This window comes from Diadema antillarum, unplaced genomic scaffold, assembly GCF_040938485.1.
Source record: "Diadema antillarum isolate AM-2024a unplaced genomic scaffold, OU_Dant_1.0 scf00000001, whole genome shotgun sequence".
NCBI classification, from domain to species: domain Eukaryota; kingdom Metazoa; phylum Echinodermata; class Echinoidea; order Diadematoida; family Diadematidae; genus Diadema; species Diadema antillarum.
In genome coordinates, this window is record NW_027270890.1 from 6,695,066 (window position 1) to 6,719,117 (window position 24,052).

Genomic DNA, 24,052 nt, shown 5'->3' on the forward strand with positions numbered 1-24,052 from the left:
AATATGCTGTTACCATGGCAATTAAACGTACTTTTGGGTACTGTCAAAAAATACGTCTTGCACATCTACAACCCAAGGCACACATCTGTGCCAAGTTTTATGGGAATCGGTTGAAAACTGAGGAAGTAGTTCGCGCCGCAAGATTTGCAACGGACCGACCGCCCGACCGCCCGACCGTCCGCTGATTCCTATATACCCCCTTCAAACTTCGTTTGGCGGGGGTATAATCAGCCATTTTTTTGAATTATTATTTTTTTTTTAAGGTTGTACCCTGGGTTGCCAAAAAGTGGGGAGTTATTTTGGTTCGGGAGCTAGTGCGCGCTAGCCACTGCACTGCACTGCACTGCACTGAAGCACACGCTATTGACAGCACAGCGCACCATGCATGCATAGTATAACATGCAGTGGCATGGGAATGACTATGTACATGCAGACACAGTGCATGCATTTCTCTGCGGCTGTCCTTGAGTGGACATGAGGCGGCACTACACAACATATGGCACCCCAGGGTACTACGGTACCCCGGGGTAACACGTGATGCATCAAATATTGAACTGTTTACTGCGACACATGCACCTCTCAAAACAAGGTCTCACTTACTGGTGTTGAAATAGATGCATGTTCCATCATTTTCTGAGACTGAGAGGGGAACTTCACAAGTTTTACCAGTCAGCCCTTCTACGTCATTCCTGACTGCTTTCAGCTGGCTCCGAATCTGGAAAGATATCAGACATGATATCCATCAACTGAATATTTGGCAAGGTAGATAAACTATGTAAACTGTCTTACTACTGACTTGTCCATCATATACAATATTTATATTTATAAAACTAATCAGTTAATCACTGATAAGCTTCAGTTGATATTAAGGATTTTGCAAGGGGAAAATAAACTCTACTAATCAAAGGGTATCAGCACAATCACCATCGTTGAGTATACTGTATATCCACGCTTACACTTGCATTTATCTAGTTTTATTCATTCATCACAAGAAATTACAGACATATTATCAAAAAGCAACTGCAGCTATTAATACAGATATTAGAAGTACAAGTACTAAACACCACTACAACTGCCATTTGTATTATCATTATCATTATCATCATTACCATTTTCACCTTACTCCGCCTAAGACTAGTCCCGAGTATACTCGGGCAGGAGTCTATGGGAAATGTGTGTTACAGCAAAATGAGTCAAAACAAACAAACAAACAACCAAACCACTTCCATAGATTACAATGATGTGTTTATGGTTTATTTGGAAAAAAAAAAATAGTTTTATTTACATTTTGCCATCCATTCAATGGAAATCTGGCAAATATACTGATTGCCTTCATTTGGATAATGCTATTGTTACACAGCCAAGTAAACAAAGTTGCAGAGTTGTTTGAACTGAGCCCCTAAAATATGGGACAATGTCTCTCACTTTGCCATCACCATATAGCACCTCAGTCATAGACAAATATCTGTAGCATTTTGAGATGTTGATTATGAGAACAGCCATACATACTTTACTGGTGAAAGTGCCAGTAGCGTCCCGAATGTCAGCATGCATCAGGTTTTCGGCAACAGAGTAGATTCTCAGTGTGTAGTCTCCAGGAGGGATCGGCATCTAAGCATGAAATCAGCAACAATAAAAGGTTGCGAACTAGTTTGCATGTATACACATAGCTGCCAACGTGTCTGCGTATAATTTTCTAATCAGTTTAGAGAAAGTTACTAACAGTTGGTTGCTCCGAGAGAAGCTCATGATACATTCATTAAAAAGAAAAAAAAACCAATCATTAATGATGTAGAATTTCATGAGGCCAAAACAGTAGTCATATGCTGAAATTACTAATAGATACAATGTACTAAATCCTACTAATAGATGGCAGCTACGCATACATCACGACAACACAGAGACCACATAATCTCATCAGACTGTTTTATGATAAACCCTCAATAAATACTCTTTGCAAAGAGACCTCACCTCAAACTTGACTTCGTTCTGGAAACCGTTGTGGGAGCAGTTCATGGAGCTGTGTATGTATGTGTCGTAGGTGTTCCCGATGATGGCGTGGAAGTTTCGCCCAGCAGACGTGCACGGGTAGTACTTACGAACACACTGCAGTCCTGCACAGACAACAATTATTTGTGTCTAAATCAGAGAAAACTTTTGTCAGAGGACACAATGAGAACGAATCAACATGTGTTTTTCAGTATCTTTAAAGATATCCTCAATTAACAAAATGCATCACATGTACAATTCAATATGCGGCATTTAAGGTAGAAGAGTATCAACATTTCAATCCAGGTGCTAAACATGCAAATAAGGTACTATAATTATCAAGCATCACTGAATAGAATAAGTGTTGAAAGGCTGAGGAGGGAATCGCAGAGGAGGAGTGGAATCGCAGAGGAGGAGTAGAATCCTTGATCATACGCATACTTAGGACAAATGCCTCATATTCACTGGAATACTGGTCAGCACACCACACACCTCAGACCAAAAGTACTTGGGACAAGCAATGGACAGGTCAACCTTACACTCCATTTTAATAATACCTTTGTCGCCATCCATTCGGAACATAGTCTGGTTGTCGTTGAACACCACTCCGTTGAGGGCTTCATAGGACGGCCCCCCGCAGTTGAGGGCGAATGCCACGCCTGGAGGCTGCTTGATGACTCGGCAAGGGGAACCCTCAAGTTCAATTGATACGTCAGTCCCATCTAGAAAATCGCAAAAGAGTTATTGGATAGATGATTATGAAGCTGAAATGATGATCATTCTGACATTGAGGAGCTGCTGTGGCTCAGTGGATATGAATGCAAGCTGGCAATCACAAGGTCCCTGGTTCAAGTCCCCTGGTGGCAGAGGTTGTGCCTCTAGGCAAGGTATAATTATTCTTGTTACAAAGTCCTTTGGAGGGGACTTCTATTGAAGCTGTCAATACCCTTGTTGCCTACTTACATACAAGCACTCATTGCTTCCTTGGTCATATACATGTATGTAACCCTTTAATGCTCAGCTCAGTGTAGACCCTTTTCATTTGGCAGGACAATTTCTATAGCCCTTTTATTCCCAGCTCAGTGTAGATCCTTTCATTTGGCAGGGCAGTTTCTATAACCCTTTTATTCTCAGCTACTTTGGACACCCTTTCCAAATTGTCCTGCAAAAGGGGGTTTTCAAAGAAGCTGGGGATAAAAGGGTTATAGAAACTGTAATACCAAAGAAAGCATTTACAAAAAGCTGGGAATAAAAGGGATATAAGAATTGTACTGCCAAACAAAAGGGTCTACACTGAGCTGGGAATAAAAGGGTCCTGCCAAATGACAGGGTCTATACTGACCTGGAAATGAAAGGGTTATAGCTGGGAGTAACAGGGTTATAAAAATGTCCTGCCAAATGAAAGGGTACACAAAGTTGCTGGGGATGAAAGGGTTATAAAAATTGTCTTGCCCATATGAAATGGTTTACACAGAGCTGGGAATAAAAGGGTTATAAAAACTGTCCTGCCTAATGAAAGGGGGTACTAGGTAGCTGGAATTAAAATGGTTATAGAAACTGTCCTGGCAAATGAATGGATCTAGAATGAGCTGGAAATAAAAGGGTTACGGAAACTGTCTTGACCATATGAAAGGGTTTACACAGAGTTGGGAATATAAGGGTCATAGAAATTGTCCTGCCAAATGAAAGGGTCTACACTGAGCTGGGAATTAAAGGTTTATAGGAATTGTCTTGCCCATATGAATGGTTTGTACACAAAGCTGGGATATAAGAGGGTTATAGTAATTGTCCTGCCAAATAAAAGGGTCTACACCGAGCTGAGAATTAAAGGTTATAAATACTGTCCCACCAAATGAAAGGGTGTACAGAGTAGCTGGGAGTAAAAGGGTTACACAAAATGTCCTGCCAAATGAAAGGGTACACAAAGTTGCTGGGGATTAAAGGGTTGTAGAAATTGTCCTGCCAAATGAAAGGGTGTACAAAGTAGCTGATAATAAAAGGGTTATAGAAACTGTCCTGCCAAATGAATGGATCTAGGATGAGCTTGGAATACAAGGGTTATGGAAACTGACTTGCCCATATAAAAGGTTTACACAGAGCAGGGAATAAAAGGGTTATAGAATTTGTCCTGCTAAATGAAAGAGTCTACACTGAGCTGGGAATTAAAGGGTTATAGAAATTGTCTTGCCCATATGAAGGTTTTACACAAAGCTGGGAATAAAAGAGCTAATAGAAATTGTCCTGCCAAATAAAGGGCCTACACTGAGCTGGGAATTACAGGGTTATAGAAATTGTCCTACCCATATGAAGGGTTTACACAAAGCTGGGAATAAAAGGGTTACAGAAATTGTCCTGCTAAATAAAAGGGTCTACACTGAGCTGGGAATAAAAGGGTTGTAGAAACTGTCCTGGCAAATGAAAGGGTGTACAAAGTAGCTGATAATGAAAGGGTTATAGAAACTGTCCTGGCAAATGACAGGGTCTACACTGAGCTGGGAATAAAAGGGTTACAGAAATTGTCCTGCCAAATAAAAGGGTCTTCAATGAGCTGGGAATAAAAGGGTTATAGAAATCGTCCTACCGAATGAAAGGGTCTACACTGAGCTGGGAATAAAAGGGTTACAGAAATTGTCCTGCCAAATGAAAGGGTGTACAAAGTAGCTGACAATAAAAGGGTTATAGAAACTGTCCTGGCAAATGACAGGGTCTACACTGAGCTGGGAATAAAAGGGTTACAGAAATTGTCCTGCCAAATAAAAGGGTCTACAATGAGCTGGGAATAAAAGGGTTATAGAAATCGTCCTACCGAATGAAAGGGTCTACACTGAGCTGAGAATTAAAGGGTTATAGAAACTGTCCTGCCAAATGAAAGGGTGTACAAAGTAGCTGACAATAAAAGGGTTATAGAAACTGTCCTGGCAAATGAAAGGGTCTACACTGAGCTGGGAATAAAAGGGTTACAGAAATTGTCCTGCCAAATAAAAGGGTCTACAATGAGCTGGGAATAAAAGGGTTATAGAAATCGTCCTACCGAATGAAAGGGTCTACACCCAGCTGAGAATTAAAGGGGTATAGAAACTGTCCGGCCAAATGAAAGGGTGTACAAAGTAGCTGGGAGTAAAAGGATTATGAAAATGTCCTGCCAAATGAAAGGGTACATGAAGTTGCTGCGGATTAAAGGGTGATAGAAATTGTCTTGCCATGTTAAAGGGTTTACAGAGAGCTAGGAATAAAAGGGTTATAGAAATTGTCCTGCCAAATGAAAGGTTGCACGAAGTTGCTGGGGATTAAAGGGTTAAATAGAAATTGTCATGCCCATGTGAAGGGTTTCCACAGAGGTGGGAATAGAAGGGTTAAAGAATTTGTCCTACCAAATGAAAGAGTCTACACTGTGATGGAAATTAAAGGGTTATTGAAATTGTTTTGCCCATATGAAGGGTTTACCCAAAGCTGGGAATAAAAGGGTTATATAAATTGTCCTGCCAAATGAAAGGGTCTACACTGAGCTGGAAATAAAACGGTTATAGAAATTGTCCTGCCAAATGAAAAGGCCTACACTGAGCCGAAAATAAAAGGGTTATAGAAACTGTCCTGCCAAATGAAAGGGTGTACAAAGTAGCTGATAATAAAAGGGTTATAGAAACTGTACTGGCAAATGAAAGGGTCTACACTGAGATGGGAATTAAAGGGTTTTAGAAACTGTCCTGCCACATAAAAGGGTGTACAAAATAGCTGATAATAAAAGGGTTAAAGAAAACTGTCCTGCCAATTGAAAGGATCTACACTGAGCTGGGAATAAAAATGTTATAGAAATTTTCCTGCCAAATGAAAGGGTCTAAACTGAGCTGGGAATTAAAGGGTTGTAGAAACTGTCCTGCCGAATGAAAGGATTTACACTGAGCCGGGAATAAAAGGGTTATGGAAATTGTCCTGCCGAATGAAAGGGTCTACACTGAACTGGGAATAAAAGAGTTGTAGAAACTGTCCTGCCAAATGAAAGGGTGTACAAAGTAGCTGGGAGTAAAAGGGTTATTGAAAATGTACTGCCAAATGAAAGGGTACACACAAAGTTGCTGGGGATGAAAGGGTTATATAAATTGTCTTGCCCATATGAAAGGGTTTACACAGAGCTGGGAATAAAAGGGTTATAGAAACTGTCCTGCCAAATGAAAGGGTGTACTAGGTAGCTGGAAATAAAAGAGTTTACACAGAAACTGTCCTGCCGAATGAATTGATCTAGAATGAGCTGGGAATAAAAAGGAATATGGAAACTGTCTTGCCCATAAAAGGGGGTTTACACAGAGCTGGGAATAAAAGAGTTATAGAATTTGTGGGCATGACAATTTGTATTTAACCCTTTTATCCCCAGCAACTCCGTGCACCCTTTCATTTGGCAGGACAATTTCTATAACCCTTTTATTCCCAGCTCAGTGTACACCCTTTCATTTGGCAGGGCAGTTTCTATTACCCTTTTGTTCCCAGCTCAGTGTAAAACCTTTCATTACGCAGGACAGTGTTTGTAACCCTTTTATTCCCAGGTCTGTGTAAACCCTTTCATATGGGCAAGACAATTTCTATAACCCTTTAATCCCCAGCAACTCTGTGCACCCTTTCATTTGGCAGGACAGTTTCTGTAACCTTTTTATTCCCAGCTCAGTGTAGATCCTTTCATTTGGCAGGACAGTTTCTATAACCCTTATATTCCCAGCACAGTGTAGAACCATTTATTTGGCAGGATAATTTCTATAACCCTTTTATTCCCAGCTTTGTGTAAACCATTCATTTAGGAAGACAATTTCTATAACCCTTTAATTCCCAGCTCAGTGCAGACCTTTTCACTAGGCAGGACAAATTCTATAACCCTTCTATTCCCAGCTCTGTGTAAACCGTTTACGTGGGCATGACAATTTCTATTTAACCCTTTTATCCCCGGCAACTTCCTTTGGTCATGTACAACAGTGCCCTGTTGCATAAAACCCTTACCGCTGGACTTACCGCTCCTTTATAGCAGTAAGTCTTCAAATTAGCGGTAAATTTTATAATCCTTGATGCTGATTGGCTGTGACGCCTAATTTTGACGGTAGTTACCATTGAAATTCAATGGTAAGTTTTATGCAACAGGCCCCAGATCAATTCTAATTCCAATTCTAATTCCAATTCCAATTCCAATTCCAATTCAAATAAATTCCTAATTCCAATGATGGCATGACTCCTCTATACAGCATCAGTCTGTAGAGTGGAACACAAGTTATACAGGTGAGCAACCTAACATGATGATGACGAAAGCAGTGAGCTAAAAATGACATCTGCACAGCTTAGTTCTGAAGAAAGAAAAAAAGGGGGAAATACGAGGAAAAGCACAAAAAAGGTATGCACAGAAATAGTACTTTCTCTTCCACTTTATAAAAAGGAAAAATACTGACTTTAGTCTGAAAAATTTCACCTATATTCATTTCTTTCTAATCAAAATACACTAATTCTTGACACTCTGATTCTTCTCAGTTACTTCCTGAGAAATCTATAATGTGTCTGCTGTTTGCTACTTACTAAGGTCCTTTAAAACAGCAAATGCTCGGAATACTTTCAGTCCTGCGCTCTTTTCATTGTCAGTCAGGTTCCTCTGGAAGGCTAGCCGCCTGTCCGGCTGCTCTGTCCAGTCCCCCATCTCCACGGCTTGGATGGTCGACCCATTGACAGTCAGTAGGACTTTGGCCACAATGTCCACCCACAGGGTGACTGAATCACCATTCAGTATCAGCCCTCCCTGGATCCGCTGGGAAGACCCTGTTGCCAGGCAACCCTGCTGAAAACATCTGCAACAGATAAGAGAAAGATTTGTTTATATTAGAGCAAATATACCATATCACTGGGATAAACAGGAAAAGGCACATAAAAAATGTGTCTGTTAACCCTAACTAGGCCGGGGGGGGGGCCTCCGAGGCCCCCCCTTGACATTTCGCGCGACGTATCGCTATCGCGAGAAGCTATCGTCGTGATATTTCATGACTTTTTTCTTTCGAGTTTCCCACATCTTTTGACACCAAATTTGCGATGCCCGGGCGCGCGGTTCCGAAGTTGCGCATAAATATGCACGTGCATGTCAGACCAAAAATTGCTCAAAAACGTGAATTCGTGTACAATTTCAATGCAAACTGTGTTTACAGGCAAATTTCATAAAAGCATGATTACTTTGGGGTTTTATTGATTAAAATCAATCAATAACATATTTTCTTGTTCGGAACAACGTCGCGGACAAATTTCATTGAAAAAACAATGAAAAACATAAAGTCAAAAAAACACAGAAATATATAAGAAATTCAAAAAACACAAAAAATACTTAGGAAATTTTTTCTGATTGCGCAATTTTTTTCTCTTACATTTGCTAAGGACACTAAAAAGAATATTTACAAAAAAAAAATGTGCCTGTTTGGAGCTTAATTTAGTGATTTATACCAAATTGTTTGATTTCATGCATCATTATGCATAAATTAGCATAATTTAGTGTGAATGATAATTTTTGAAAAAATTAACTTCATGGTACTTTAGATTACATCATAGGCAACGTGTGTGCCAATTTTCGTCGCAACCGCGCGGTTGACGGCCGAGATCTGGAGGGGGGGGGGGGGGGGGGGCCTGGGAGGCCCCCCCCGGCTCTATCATCTACCTAAATAGCCCGGCCTAGTTAGGGTTAATGCAGAAAGGCTGCTGTGACTCTCTGTAGAAATTATGACAAGAGACATTATGACAAACTTCCATTCATGTCCTTGGGAGATTGTACAATTTTATTAAACTCTATGGAAAGCAAACTTCAGGTAAAGACAACAAAACTGGTGAAGTCACTGAACACCTTTGCTGAGTCAAATCTGTCAAGTTGATACACACCTTGGGCAAGTTGTGAGGCATACCGTCAGTCTCGGCATAACAACTACAGTTATACACTTCCAAGCATCAACAAAGGACCAGCTAGAAAGAAGTAATGATAGAACTTTACCTACTGTGCAAGTGCAGCTGGGGATTGGGTCAATGATGTAAGAGCTGACAGTGTCTTCACTTTGTATCATGACCCACATATGGAAGACATCCCCAAGCATTGTATCAAACCTTTGCTGGGTAATGCTGTGTTTGAAATAGTGATTGACTACCAATAAATGTCATATGTTATAGAGACACGGTTGTGAAATTTGTGTACCAAGGTACACATTTATGGTGAGACACTTGAACACTTTGTTTTCTTATTGCAAGGCTGTTAAGAGGAAGGGAACCAAGACAAATTTGGAAATATATATATACAGTTGAACCTCTCTTATCCGGCCTCCCTTTATCCAGATCTCTCTATTATACGGACGCAATCTCGCTGTGACTTTTAAAAAAAATAATTACGGGAGGAAAGGGGGATTCCCAACTCCTTGAGATCTCCTACACAAACACAATAAATTACATATACTTGATACATTTCTTAACAATTATTTAGGTAAATCATCCCAAGAATTTATAAAAGAAAATGATTTCATTCTTGCAAACACGAACCTCTATTTTGGGGTCTGTTACTGAGTGTAACAATGAAAAGGTTGCAGTATACACATTACTACATGTGGTACTACAATGGGCTGCATCAGTACATGTGTATGTATATGTACATGTATAAAGCATTGAGTCTCCCGTATCCGGCCAAATCCCTTATCCGGATGAGCCCCGGTCCCGACTTGTCCGGATACGAGAGGTTCAACTGTATTCCATATGAACTACTAAAATAATGACTACAATAGTACACGAAGAACCTTGAAGTTACAAAGAATGGGAAAGGACCTAATTGAAAACAATTAAACTGATTGTTGGATATGTTGTGTATGGAAACTAAGACTATTTTGACACACACCCACTGTAAGCTGCGCATGCGCTCTGCGCAATAAAAGTTGCTTTGGAATCGCACTTGAAGGGAGCACACGTGTTTTCTTTGGTGTCCTGATTGTTGTTACATTGTACCTTAATTACTCGTACATCACAACAAATTTTGGCGACGAGGATTAACCTTGATTACATTTAATTGCCTGGTAACGTCTGGATGTCGAATGATGGCGACTTTTGGAGCTATAGGAGAATTTCGGGAAGATGACGGGAGCTGGTCCCAATACATCGAACGCATGGGGCATTACTTTGATGCGAATGGCATCACGGAGGCCACAAAAAAGCGCTCCATCTTGCTGAGTGTGTGCGGTGCGTCAACGTACAAGTTAATGTCGAGTTTGCTTGCGCCCAAGAAGCCAGGAGAGGTTGTCTTTTCGGAACTGGTAGCTGTTGTGACGGAGCACCGAGACCCAAAGCCCTCGGTGATCGTCCAGCGCTACAAATTCAACAGTCGAGCTCGCCAGGAAGGCGAATCGATTTCGGCTTACATAGCGGAGCTGCGACGTCTAGCTGATCACTGTGAGTACAGGTCAATTTTAGATGAGATGTTGAGAGATCGGTTGGTATGTGGAGTGGCTGACGATCGAATTCAACGACGATTACTCTCAGAGCCCACCTTGACTTTCGAAAAAGCGAGAAATATCGCTGTGGCAATGGAGCTGGCAGACAGAAATACTGCGGATCTCCGTGGGGAGAGAGTGTCGAACGGGGCGGTAAACAAAATCGAATCTCCGAGTGGCCGTCGCTATCACGCTCATCGCCCGCCCTCCCAGCGACCTTCGAAATGTGATCGGTGTGGTCAAGTCCCACACAAACAAGGGAAGGACTGTCCGGCGAAGAGCGCGGTATGTTTCTCGTGTGGAAAAAAGGGACATTACGCAGCCGCATGTCGCTCAACAGCCAAGAACAGCTCATCGAAGAAAGCGAATTTCCAGACGCAGAAACAAGCGACGCAGAACAAATCGCGCACCTATCAGATGTCGGAAGATAAAGCCGATGCTAGCGAGACGTACGGCTTGTTCCACAAAACTGCGGACAATGCAAAATCTCCGCCAGTGATGACCGAACTCTGTGTTCACGGAAAAGCGCTGCAATTTCAGGTCGACACAGGCTCGTCGGTGAGCCTGATCAGCGAGACTACGTGGGAGAAGCAGTGGGAAATGCACGAAAGACCCGCTCTTCGGAATTCCAGCACTGTCCTCCGCACGTATACTGGTGACAGCGTGGAAATTGTAGGCGAGTGTGACGTCATGGTCCAGCATGGCAACCAGACGGAGAAGCTGGGTCTCATCGTTGCTAAGGGGTCAGGACCGAATCTCATGGGACGAGACTGGCTGCGCCTTATCAGACTGGACTGGAGGGAGATAAATCTCCTCACGGGCAGTGATCGAGTGAAGCAGCTGCTCGCTGGCTACGAGGGCCTGTTCACACCTGAGCTGGGAACGCTCCGTGGTGTTGAAGTGGAGCTTGATATCGACCAGGATGCTACACCGAAATTTGTCAAAGCGCGCCCTGTACCGTTTGCTCTTCGAGACCGGCTGGATCGTGAGATCGATCGACTTCTGGCGGAAGACATCATTGAACCGGTGCAGTACTCGAAGTGGGCGGCTCCCATAGTTCCAGTTGTGAAAGGAGATGGGTCTATCCGTGTTTGTGGTGATTACAAAACCACAATCAACTCAGCCGCGCGTTCTGACACATACCCGATTCCCCGGGTGGAGGAGTTGTTTGCACGACTTGCCAATGGACGGCTTTTCACAAAATTGGATCTCAGTCATGCCTACCAGCAACTGGTCCTAGCAGAGAAATCCAGGGAGCTGGTCACGATAAACACTCACAGGGGACTTTTCCGCTACAAGCGTCTACCATTTGGCGTATCGACAGCGCCATCAGTGTTTCAGCGAACGATGGAATCGTTGCTAGCGGGAATTTCCGGAGTGGCCGTGTATCTGGATGACCTGCTCATCACGGGACAGACAGTAGAGGAACATTTGAGAAATCTCGAGCGTGTTCTGTCTACTCTCCAAAGCGCAGGACTGCGCCTGAAAAGAGAAAAATGTGTGTTTCTCGTTGACCAGGTGGATTACTTGGGTCATACAATCACGGCTGACGGTCTGCGCCCTACAGATGACAAAGTAAGGGCTATCAACCAGGCACCGTCACCTCGCAATGTGAAAGAACTCAAATCCTTTCTGGGCATGCTGAACTATTATGGGAAGTTCTTGCCTGACCTCGCATCGACATTGGAACCCCTACATCAGTTGTTGCGAAAGGATGCGAGATGGCAGTGGAACGAGGAGCAAGAAGCTGCGTTCACACGTGCTAAAGAGCTGCTGAAATCAACAGAGGTCCTAACGCACTACGACCCAAGTGAGAAATTGGTGCTGGCGTGTGATGCCAGCCCATACGGCGTCGGCGCCGTGCTCGCGCACAAGATGGCTGATGGTTCTGAGAAGCCAATCGGATTTGCATCGCGCACTCTCAGCCAAGCGGAACGCCGTTATTCTCAATTGGATAAAGAGGGGTTAGCTGTGGTTTTTGGAGTGAAGCGGTTTCATCAATATTTGTACGGCCGACAGTTCGACATTGTCACGGATCACAAGCCCCTACTGGGGTTGTTTGGGGAGAGGAGAGCGATTCCCCATATGGCTTCCCCTAGAGTGCAGCGTTGGGCCATCACACTAGCGGCTTACGACTATCGCATATCCTACAAAGCGGGAGATCAGAACGCGAACGCCGACGCCCTCAGTCGACTACCGCTGAATGAGACCATCGCAGACCCACCCGTCCCAGGCGACGTCATATTTCTCATGAATGCGTTGGAGAAATCACCGGTGACGCCGTCACGCGTACGCCTGATGACCGATAAGGATGCGGTCCTATCGCGAGTTCGAAATTTCATTTTGCATGGATGGCCGAATGATCGTGAATTGAGCGATGTAGAGTACGCCCCCTATTTGAATAGAAAAGATGAGCTGAGCGTACATGAAGGAGTCGTGTTGTGGGGAGCTAGAGTCGTGCTACCCCCAAAGTGTCGCGCCCAAATGATGGATGAGCTCCACGATGCCCACCCTGGGATCGTTCGCATGAAAGCGAGTGCGCGAAGTTACGTGTGGTGGCCGCGAATCGATAAGGATTTGGAGCGCAAAGTCCAATCATGTGTGGAATGCCAGGCACACCAACGTCAACCTCCAAAATCACCTCCACTCCAGTGGGAGTACCCGAGCAAACCGTGGTCGCGAATACACGTGGATTACGCGGGTCCGGTACAAGGAAAGATGCTTCTCGTGATCGTTGATGCATATTCGAAATGGATAGATGTCCAAATCACAACAACGGCGTCGAGCGAAGCTACTATCGAAAAGTTGAGACAAGTGTTCGCGACACATGGTCTCCCCCACACACTCGTCTCAGACAACGGGCCCTGTTTCGCGAGCGATGAATTCGCCACTTTTCTGAAGATGAATGCGATCAGCCACAAGAGGGCTGCAGAACGAGCGGTGCAGACAGTGAAAACCGCCCTTCGCAAGATGAGTGGACCGCTACAAACACGCGTATCGCGTTTCCTGCTGAGCTATCGCACCACGCCACATGCGACCACGATGCAATCGCCAGCAGAATTGCTCATGCATCGCAAACTGCGTACACGCATCGCAACAGTGCTGCCAGATGTCAGCGCAACCGTGGAGAAAAACCAGCTAGCACAGAACGCGTCACGCAAATCGCGAGCTCCACGCGAATTCGCGATAGACGAAGACGTGTTAGCACGGAACTACGGGCAAGGGAGCAAGTGGGTGCCTGGCCAGATAGTCAAACGGTCGGGGCCCGTGTCGTACACGGTCGATGTCGTCATCAAAGGTACGACACACCAGTGGAAGCGTCATGTTGACCAGCTTCGAGGTCGAGAGTCGTCACCAATCGCAGCACGACAAACGCGAGCGAACGACGGAGCGGGTCTTACATTCGAGGATACGCCCATCGACAACGATCTCGGTGATGACGCGGATGATATTCGCGATGAACCGGTCGACCCCCGCGAAAATCTGGCGAACGAAGTCGACGTCAATCGCGATATCCCCATCAATGGCAACAGGAAGACATATCCACGACGAGAGCGTAGAAAACCGGATTACTACGGTTTTGACTGATTAATCTGAGGACTGATTACAACAGCGATGTACACATCGCATCCTTATTTGTCATCACAGCCAAAGTTAATGTTTTGACATGTTTTTTTTGGAAGTTTCAGAAATATGTTAACTGTTTTTTTATTGGGGTTATAACATTTCATTAATCTAAGCTGTTGTCATTAGGTCATGAATATGTTTTTATTGAATTCATGATGCAGTATAGGTACACACAAGTTTGGAATGGAAATTCAAAGCAAGAGTAAAACAAAAACAATTGTCGGAAAGATGATTTTTGTGTTGTTCCATTACATGGTATTAAGGACCATTAAGACTACAATCTGTTATGAGGAACCTGGATTCAATATAAGTCATTAAGTAATTTGGAAGAATTTTAAAGAAGCTGCAGATGAATGTTGTACGGTATTTTTTGAACTAAGGGGGGAGAAATGTTGTGTATGGAAACTAAGACTATTTTGACACACACCCACTGTAAGCTGCGCACGCGCTCTGCGCAATAAAAGTTGCTTTGGAATCGCACTTGAAGGGAGCACACGTGTTTTCTTTGGTGTCCTGATTGTTGTTACATTGTACCTTAATTACTCGTACATCACAACAGGATATTTTGATACAATCTTTTTCAATCTATATGTTGATGTAAAAGAAACAAACTATTGTAGATACTTCACGTCTGACAGAAAGTAATCATCCATTCTGTTAGGTATGTAGACTCAAACCTAGCAAAAGGAATCAACAAAAATTACCAACAAACAAATTCCTCTCTAGATATGGGTTATAGTAAATGTCTGAAAGAACGTTCGTTGGAACAACATATCTTTAAATAATATATACACGTGACCGTGCACCACAAAAAAAAAAAAAGTCGCACCCCTTGATTTTACGTGAGGACTCAAAACAGGTGAAATAGTTCAACCAAGTCACTCTTGAGTTTTTCATATTTTCTGAAAGAGCTAGCCTTCTTCTACATTATTCTTCAGTTTGGTATCTTAACAAGAATGGGAAAATGTGTTTTTAGCAGTTTTTCTACAACCCTTTTTGGGGGAAGAGTAGAATGATCAGGTATGACTTAGAGGCCGCTTTTAATGTCTTGAAATCCTTTGCAAACTCTTCACTTTCAAGTCTAATAACTTTTGGAAGGATGACGCTACTGCTTTGAAAGTTAGCATTAATCATGGGCAGAATGTGCCAATACAACATGCCTAATTGTAGCTTAATCTGATAATCTCTTCATTGATGTTGCTCCGGTGGTTATATCCTGTGCTTTGTCCCTTTCATGGCACAGCTAGCACAGCTTCGTAAAGATTAAGCGCTTGAATAGACCGTGCACTTCTGAGCCTCTTTTCTCAGTTCACACTTTTTCCAGAGTGTGTGCTTTCTTTCATGTATTCAAGTAGGTTAGGGGAGTCCATTTAAATTAAGTTAGATACATCATTTTAAAGCTTAGAGTCTGCTCTTTCAGAATATGCCCCTAACTGAAAATCCATGTCTGGCGACTTTTTGTTGGTTTTGTGGTGCAGGGTCACATATATATATATTTTTTTTTTACTTGGTCATAACACTGATTTTCAGCAAGAGAAAAAGAAAGACCTTAAAATTACATTTCACAAAATTAGAGAAAACATATACCTCTAAGAATTGTCTGAAAGGGAAAATAGGTATCAAACTGTACTAACCTCTGTTCTGGAACAGGTACATTTTCCGGAATGTTACTGAAGAAAGCATAGCGACAGGGTCCACTCGGGCCAACAACAGTGAGCATTTGACCGTTGACCAATGAGACAGTCCAGACGTCCGGCGAGTCCATCATACCAGTGAGACCAGCGATGTATGCCACTCCCACTTGACCCTTCATCAGAGCAATCTACAAGGGCAAGCATGAAATCTCATCATTACCTACTATACCTCTTCTAAGGTTATCATTCAAAGGTGTTTTTTTTTTTTTTTTTTCAGAATATACTTCTAAACCACACTGCATTTGCATCAGATAGTTGTACACATTTGAAATTAGGTCATATGAAGTACATTGTATCTTACAGAAAAAAAAAGAAATTAAACAAATAAACTACAAAATGAAACCATATGCAACGCTGCACCCCGACACTGGTTCGATGGTCCCTGACGAGTAAAAAAAACTGTCGGACCAGTAAAACATGGAAAAACTGGGTACCTACTGGTCCGACAGACAGGTCGCGCCGGTAGAAAAAAAATGGGTTAGTGTGCAGCCCTGCCATAGGTATAAAAAAAATAAAACACTGCACGAGTCATGGAAATTGCAGACAGAAGGAATATTCAATGGTAGCTATGCATTTATTGCCATGCATTATGGTCCAGTAGTGTGCTAAGCTCAGCATTATGGTCCAATAGTGTGCTAAGCTCAGCATAACACTGAATTTGGTCTGCTGCATTACTGGGCAAGTTTCTGAACCAACTGCAATTGAACCAATTTTTTATTGCTTTCCAGTCAAGACACAGGACTTACTACAGTACTGTAAAAGTGGATATTTTCGCGCGACCAATTTTTCGCGTTTGGCCTGGTCAGAAGAGTTTCACATGTTTTTAATTCCGCGGAATCAAGACATCATGCACAGGAACATATGGCAAGCAAAAATATTTGCATGCTTTTATTTTCGCGCTAGTTTCTGGTTGCGCGAAATGATTGAAAATATCAACACAGCGAAAATTTCCACTTTTACAGTATCTTTCCATTCAACTGGAGATGATTTACATACCACTGATGCATCTCTTCAGATACATACAGCAGTACGTTGTATGTGTGCATGTGTATGTGTCTGCATGTGTGTTTGTGTGTGTCTGTATGCATATCTGCTCGTTTTTGTCTATACTTGTGTGTGTATGTGCATTTTATGGGTGTGGTACCTGATAAAGGGCTGAAGTTGTGCTGTCTTCGTCAGTCAGGCTGTGAGAGCACAAGAGCAGCATCGTCCGACCGACGTACTTGCCAGCGTTCTCCAGAAGCGTGGTCGCCGTGGTACCGCTGAACTCCTGCAGGTGGACGACCCTGCCACGCGGCCTGCTGATGTGGGACTCGCAGAAGCGCGCACTCTTGCTGTGGAACACGGCATAGTGACTGTGGGAGGGGCCACTCATCTGAAGTGCACCATCCTGACTTAAGAACTCCCACATGTCAATGCCATCAGGGTACAGGGGTACCTATAGACAAAATGGGCAGAGGGGAGAGGAAGGGTGAAGGGAGAGGTAGAGATGTGAAGTAGAGGGAATGAGTGGAACAGAGAACATAATAACACCAAACAGTTAAATACACAATCCTTAAAATGAGGGCGATTCCACCAACTTCAGCATTCAGAAATATGGACGCAAAGCAGCTAAGTGCAAAGATATTGATGGCAAGGAAACAAGCAGATTAGTCATTCTAGTTCACATAATAATTTCTCCCCCAAAATTCACTTATCTTCTTTTGTTTGTCTTGTTGCCTGTTTCTATGAATAATTTTCAAACTGTGACAATACCCCACTACTCTCTTTTTTATGTGGCTCTACTTTGTAATGTACAATGCATTTTTTGTAACATTTAAATACTGGTAATAATGAAACTAATAATAGAAATGTTACAGAAATTAATGATAGAAACTAATAATACAAATGTTTGCATATGTATATCGCAAAAAGTAAACTTTTAGATCATGCTTTTACAAAATCACTTCATGTGACTACGTCAACGCAGCTTAACAACATTGGATACCAAACATAAATTGAAGATTGTACCTTTGTAACATTACCATCTCGCTTGAAGTGTACGAGATACGTCTGGCTGGGCACAGCGCCAGCCTTGTTTGGCTCAGCACTGCAGACAACAAGAATGCAAGAACCATCAGAGTCAGAAGTCGTGGAAATATGCGGAGAGGGGGTGATATCTGCCGTCGAATCGTAAGACCCAGCCTTGGGCCCGTCGAACAGAACCCCGCAGCCCCCGTGACCGTAGCTGGCGATGTTCGTGATGATTGTGGCATGCGCATGGCCAAAGATCAGCTTGGGCTGGAGGTAGCCATCGCAGTTGGTGAAGATCTCATTCCAGTTGTAAATGCTGTGCTCCCCACCCTGCGCCAGGGACTTTGCGGAGAAGTGGTTCCCATCAAAGCCGCATCGCAAGAGTGCGACTTCGGAGGAGTCGCCGTCACTCTTGCCCCTTGTGAGCAGAAGGAGGGCTGTGCCACCACCATGCCTGGCATTGACATTAAACTCTGTGTGGACCAGCGCCGGGATGGGAAAGCCGCAGCTGGACGATGCCTCAAGGCATGCCCAGTCAGCTGAAGTGTGAGGATTGGTACAAGCACAAAAGAATTTGTGCAGGTTAGTCGTGTGACTAATGACTGATTAGACAATGTGTGATTTGTATGTCCTTACCAATTACACACAATTTTGATGAGTTTAAAGTGAAAATATTGTTAAACGAGGAATGTTCGCGTGCATTTTAATTTCGCGAATTTCACACGCATGCGCCAAGATTTGCGAAATTAAAATGAAGGCGAAAGTTCTTGTCTACACTACATATCTTTATAATATGCATTGAACACCAGTGGCAATAAGCAAAAATTTCATGCCACGAAAAAGGCCGTTGGCTCCAATTTGCGAAAATTTCATGCCGCGAATATATCATATTCTACAGTATAGTTTTCTGTGAGTTTTATTTTCATTCAGTTGTTTGTTAGACCAATATGATGGTCATCTACAGGGTATGGGGATTTTTGTTTGTTAATCAGCAGTGTTGTAATGTTTCCAATAGCTCTGCTAATAGTTAGATTCCTTCTTGACCACAAACAATCTGAAATGCAAGCTGTATGTTTGTCTGTTTGTTATTGGTGTGTGTGTGTGTGTGTGTGTGTGTGTGTTTTTTGGGGGGGAGGGGGCAGCCATGCTATTGTCTATCAAAGAACTGATTCTCACTAATATTGAAGCCCAAATTATCTCTGTCTAAGCGCGTGCACATCCAATAATGTATCGTCACTAGACAATGCTCAGGGAATGTTCAAAAGGATATGTACAGTATCTAGATGAGGTTTCATGACACCAGAAAATGTGTTGCTCGAGGGGCACAAACAAATCATGTGTACTAAGCGTAGAGCTGCAGCACGTGGTAGGCGTACCACATACCAACCTGCCTGGCTGCCATGATAAAATTGTGAGCGATGATGGAATGTGGGATGTAAAGCTAATTCACTTGCTTTACTCAGTTGTTTGTTTTTTGTTTGTTTGGTTGTTTTTTTTTGCCCCTCAGCAAGTTGAACCTTGGCTTGATGATGTCATTGAAACCTTGTCTAGACAGAATGTATAATTGGTACATAAATTCAACTACTATCAATCACTAGTTAATCACTTACTAATTCAGAACTAGAATACAATACTGGGTCTGAGATGGTAACACTGAAGTGATATAATATATTACTGACACCATGTGAATATCTCAAAAATGTATGTCAACATCTATCAATAATCAATACAAAAAATGTTAACTGAAAAAAAAAATTCACTTACCAACATTTGCAGGTGGTGGAGGCTTGGGAGGAAGATTGAAATCACCCTTTGGCAAGACCTTTGCTGCCACTATTCCAAAAGAAAATATTTTGATGAAAAGATATTAACATATCATGTACCGGGCTTCTAGCATAAATACAGCAACATGTACTATCAATTAATAAATATATTAAATAAATAATCAAAAACAAATGTGACAATCATTAAAAAAAAAAATCACTATTTTACTATAACTTGCTGTTCATGTTAAAATTACATTAAAATGCTTGCTTTCTGTGGAGAGCTCAGAGTAGTGGTTGCAAATCTTTTTAACACCATGAGAAAAGTTTTAGAGTAAGAATGTTATGATCTCCAACAATTTTACAGTTTTTTTTTTTATTTTTCCATGAATTCAAACAGAAGCAAGAAGTACATTAATTATTGTTTTTTTTTTCAAATGTCAAAAGTCAAATATAGCAAGGTATTTCCATTGTATGACAATTTAGCTTCACACTTTCTCATTTCATGACTTGAGAAGTAAAGCAATCATAATAAAACAGTAACATAAACTGAATCATGCCTCACATCGTGTTGAATTGTATAACAGTTGACCTAGAATTTCATACTTCTGATGATCTGGGAATACATACTTCCGAGATTGCGTGACCAAGTAAATAAGTACCGGTATTTAGAGTTTGCATACAGTGTACATTATTTTATTAGAAAGGCCTACTGCACAAACATACAAAAAAGCAAACAAATAAACATTCAATTTCAAATTAATACTGTGAAGAGCTTTTTTAATTTTATTACTGTTGCTCAACACAACACACTTCCTGCAACATCTTAAACTTTCACTGACACATATTAGGAATTTGATATCATTTTTCAAGTTCTAAATCTACGTAACAAGACAAAATGAGCAAAGCTACATCATCGTACATGTACTGTAATTATGTACAATGTATGTATCCATCTAATACTTTTGTAAGTTTTTTATCTTGACCAGATGTGTATACATTCATAAATCTTCGTGCCCAGCATGCGCTCATTGATTTACGAGATGCTATGACAATTCATTTTTTTCTCAAAGATGTATTTTTTTTCCTGCACCTCTACATGTGAGGCAAGTTTACACTGATGACAGAGACCCGTGTTACACGTTATGCAATAATTTACCACACAGGTATGGATGTAATGAAGAGAGAAAACATTTTGATTTTTTTCTTCTTCTGCATTCCAATAACAATTAAATGCAAATAGGAATTCCTCTTAAATACTATCATCTGTGCCTTCAATAAGATTCAAATGAATTTTCAAGTACATAGACACCAATGTTTATTAAAAAGAACAAAAATGGGACTTTTTTTGTAGACTACTAAGTTTAAAATCCTGAAATTGAATCATATCTTGGTCAAAGTGTGCATGGTAAAATTCATAGCCAAGTATTTGACCTTTGGGACATTGACCTCATGTGTTGAGGTTGTGACTGACTGCTATGCCGAAGAGGGAACACTCACATGAATCCTTGGCTGCCTGTATTGCTGCTCTCTTGACAGCATTCTTCCCAGCCAGTTGAAAAGCTGCTACGGCCTTGACTTTCTTCGATGCTTCCCCACCCTGATTCTTGGACACCTTGGTTCCCATGGCGATTGTCCTTTCTGCTAAAAAAAATTATTGCAAAGCGAACAAAGCTGAACATCAATGTATGAGCTGTTATTTTTGTGAGGTTTTAATCTTTGCCATTTTGCAAATTACAGTAGGACCACAAATTTAACAACATGCAAAAATATTGCCGTGGCTTCAGCCTTAGGGCAAATAGCGCATTTTGAATAGCCTCGGTGTTAATTCGCAAAAACATTTTGGCAAAAATGTCTGTGACTGAATCCCCATTTGCGAAAATAACAGCTTATTTGAATTAACAGTAATTTTGAATGAGAGTATTTGAAGTTGAAGACAAATCAAGGAGACGTTTCTATGTACATGTGTAAGATATCGGAGCGCAGTACTCATTCACATCCATCTTGCATTAATAACACAAAGGGAGCAAAATGTGTAACACATTTTGCAAATTACTCTCTGTGGGTTTTGGCATAGATGTCTGGTATGAAGAGAAACTCCTACCCGCTACTAGACAAAAGTTTGCTCCTGAAGTGAAGTGGTAAATTAAACTAACACTTGTTAGAAATAGAATCCTACAACTACCAAGAGTTTATAACGTAAATTTACATAACATTAACAAAAACATGTTCATTAACCATTTGGCATTTTTTACACCATGTAGATAAAGTCAATTTGCGCACTAGAAAAATATTTTTCAAAGACTTCCAGGCCAGGTCTATAGACAAAGGGTTCAGGCACTACATTTCACTACCAAACAAAATATCATGTGTACCAATTATACTACCATCATCATTTGCCTGTGATTACAGCAGACGACCCAATTAGAAAGACCATGACCACAAACAGAGTCTCGTCTACACTGTCACTGTATTCGGTCAAGTGATTTGCCAGCCCTGGCCGCAAGAAGGCGCAAGGCTGCGCTGCAGGCTCACTGTCGCTCGACCAGTCAAACGTGGTTACTGTACTCTGCCTATGAACAGAATTCTGGTAGGCACTTGAGTCAAGGTTGATGCGACTGTGCCCTTTTTGCAATAACTGAATAAAACTTTGACGGAAACAGGAATTCAAAACATACACAGCTTACCAAACAGTTATATTCTGAGCCTATCTTCACAATGAAGGACACATTGTCAACCTTCCCTTGCCCTAAAACAGAAAATTCATAGTGTCGATTCCGCGTCTTCGTCACTTTCGCCAGATGAGATAATCCAGGGTTTCACTCGTTAGACTCCGTGTAAGTGTCGCATCCACTTAGAATTTATCGTTAAAATGCATAATTATCTAGACTTATTCACTTACCACTTAAATGTGTTTTTCTTTCAGTGGATACGATTTTATTTCCCTAATAATGCTCACCAAAACCGTATTTCTTTTTAATTTGCATTGTGATCATAACGTTGATTTTTTTTTTTAAATCAACATTATTTTCATTTGCATTGCACTCTGAGCGTTGACTGTTTTCGAGACTATCTTTCACTCGTTACCATAGAGCGAATAAACGCCATGGTCATTATGGACGGAGGTGTGTGTGCCGTTGCACACACTCACGCAGAATATGGATAGGGAATGGGAAAGTGTCGTGCTCGACTCGATGTGCTCTCTGTGCAGGAAAAAAAAAATAAGTAAATAAAAAAGAATTAAAAAGAATATCAAATTATGAACAACAACAACAACAGCAGCAGCAACAACAACAACTAGAGATTGTAATTTGTCATCACTGACAAATTAAGGTGATCCGATCTTTTTTTTTAATCAATGATTCGAGTCCTGATACTGCAAAGTCTCAGCTACAACATATCAAAATCTGAGAGAAATTCACCGAAGCATAAGTAAGATAGTGCTCGATAAAGAGAGTCATGTCAATTTTCACATCTAAAAAATTCCCTCCCATAGAGATAACACGTCATAGCAAAGATAGAAAAAGAAGTACATATGACCTTTGACCCCACTTTGCACAGACAAGATGGCATCTGAGCAAAAAGTGATTATTTTATGAAATGATCCCTGTAACATGGTCTTTACGTGTGCAAAATATGGGAAAGATAGGACATGTATTCACCAAGATACAGGATGAAACATCTATGACCTTTGACCCTAATTTACATACCCAAGATGGCGTCTGATCAAGTAGTTGTGATTTTATGAAATAATTTTCGTGACATGAACTAAACATGTGCAAAATATGAAGGTGATAGGGGCTGTTTTTCTTGAGTTATTGCAAAGAAAGTTGCAAAAAGAAAGAAATATTTCAATACATCGAAGATAAACTTTAATTTCAACCAAGTTTTTTTACGTGATCCCGACAACGTATGAAAAAACGAAGGGCACACTTACGATAGCCCTACATCTCAGCTACAACATATTAAAATCTTAGAGAAATTCACCGAAGCATAAGTGAGCTAGTGCTCGATAAAAATAGTCATGTCAATTTTCATTTCCATAAAAATTGCACTCCCATAGAGATTACACGTAAACTGGTCAAATTTGACAAGGTTACCTTCAATCCATTTTTTTGAGGTGATGTCGTCATCAAATCAAAATTGTTTAATCACATTTATGAAAGAACATTTCATAAGCTACAATATATTGAAATTTGGGTGAAAATTGGCAAAGGATTAGTGAGATACGCTCGAGTAATCTTGAAATTTGATGACGTCATTTTGAAAATTTACTTTTTTTACTTTATTAAGAAATTTGATATCTTTTAATCATTTTATCAGCATAGCCAGCCCATGAAATGACATGTACAACTCATCACCTTTCAGAATATGTAAAGAAAATGGGGGGTCATCGTCCATCCTGACGAGTAAAATCCGATTTAAAATTGGCGGTTTTTTGGCATAGTTGCACTGTGTATCCCCATTGACGCACGCGCGGAATTTTGAATTTGACGGGCCC

General features: G+C 41.5%; 1 protein-coding gene across 1 annotated transcript in view; it reads right to left on the minus strand.

The window, feature by feature from the left end:
- Nucleotides 1-22,339, minus strand: part of LOC139726756 (uncharacterized) — a 59,302-nt gene extending 36,963 nt beyond the window's left edge. Inside the window, exons 1-11 of the mRNA XM_071637783.1 lie at nt 22,239-22,339; nt 21,052-21,192; nt 19,553-19,621; nt 17,786-18,327; nt 16,920-17,213; nt 15,716-15,903; nt 7,537-7,802; nt 2,547-2,711; nt 1,972-2,114; nt 1,510-1,611; nt 601-715 (exon numbers count right to left, since the gene is read on the minus strand). Of these exons, the coding sequence (XP_071493884.1) occupies nt 601-715; nt 1,510-1,611; nt 1,972-2,114; nt 2,547-2,711; nt 7,537-7,802; nt 15,716-15,903; nt 16,920-17,213; nt 17,786-18,327; nt 19,553-19,621; nt 21,052-21,178 (2,011 nt within the window). The 5' untranslated portion in view covers nt 21,179-21,192; nt 22,239-22,339. The remainder of the gene's footprint in view (nt 1-600; nt 716-1,509; nt 1,612-1,971; nt 2,115-2,546; nt 2,712-7,536; nt 7,803-15,715; nt 15,904-16,919; nt 17,214-17,785; nt 18,328-19,552; nt 19,622-21,051; nt 21,193-22,238) is intronic.
- Between the last annotated feature and the right edge of the window lie 1,713 nt (nt 22,340-24,052).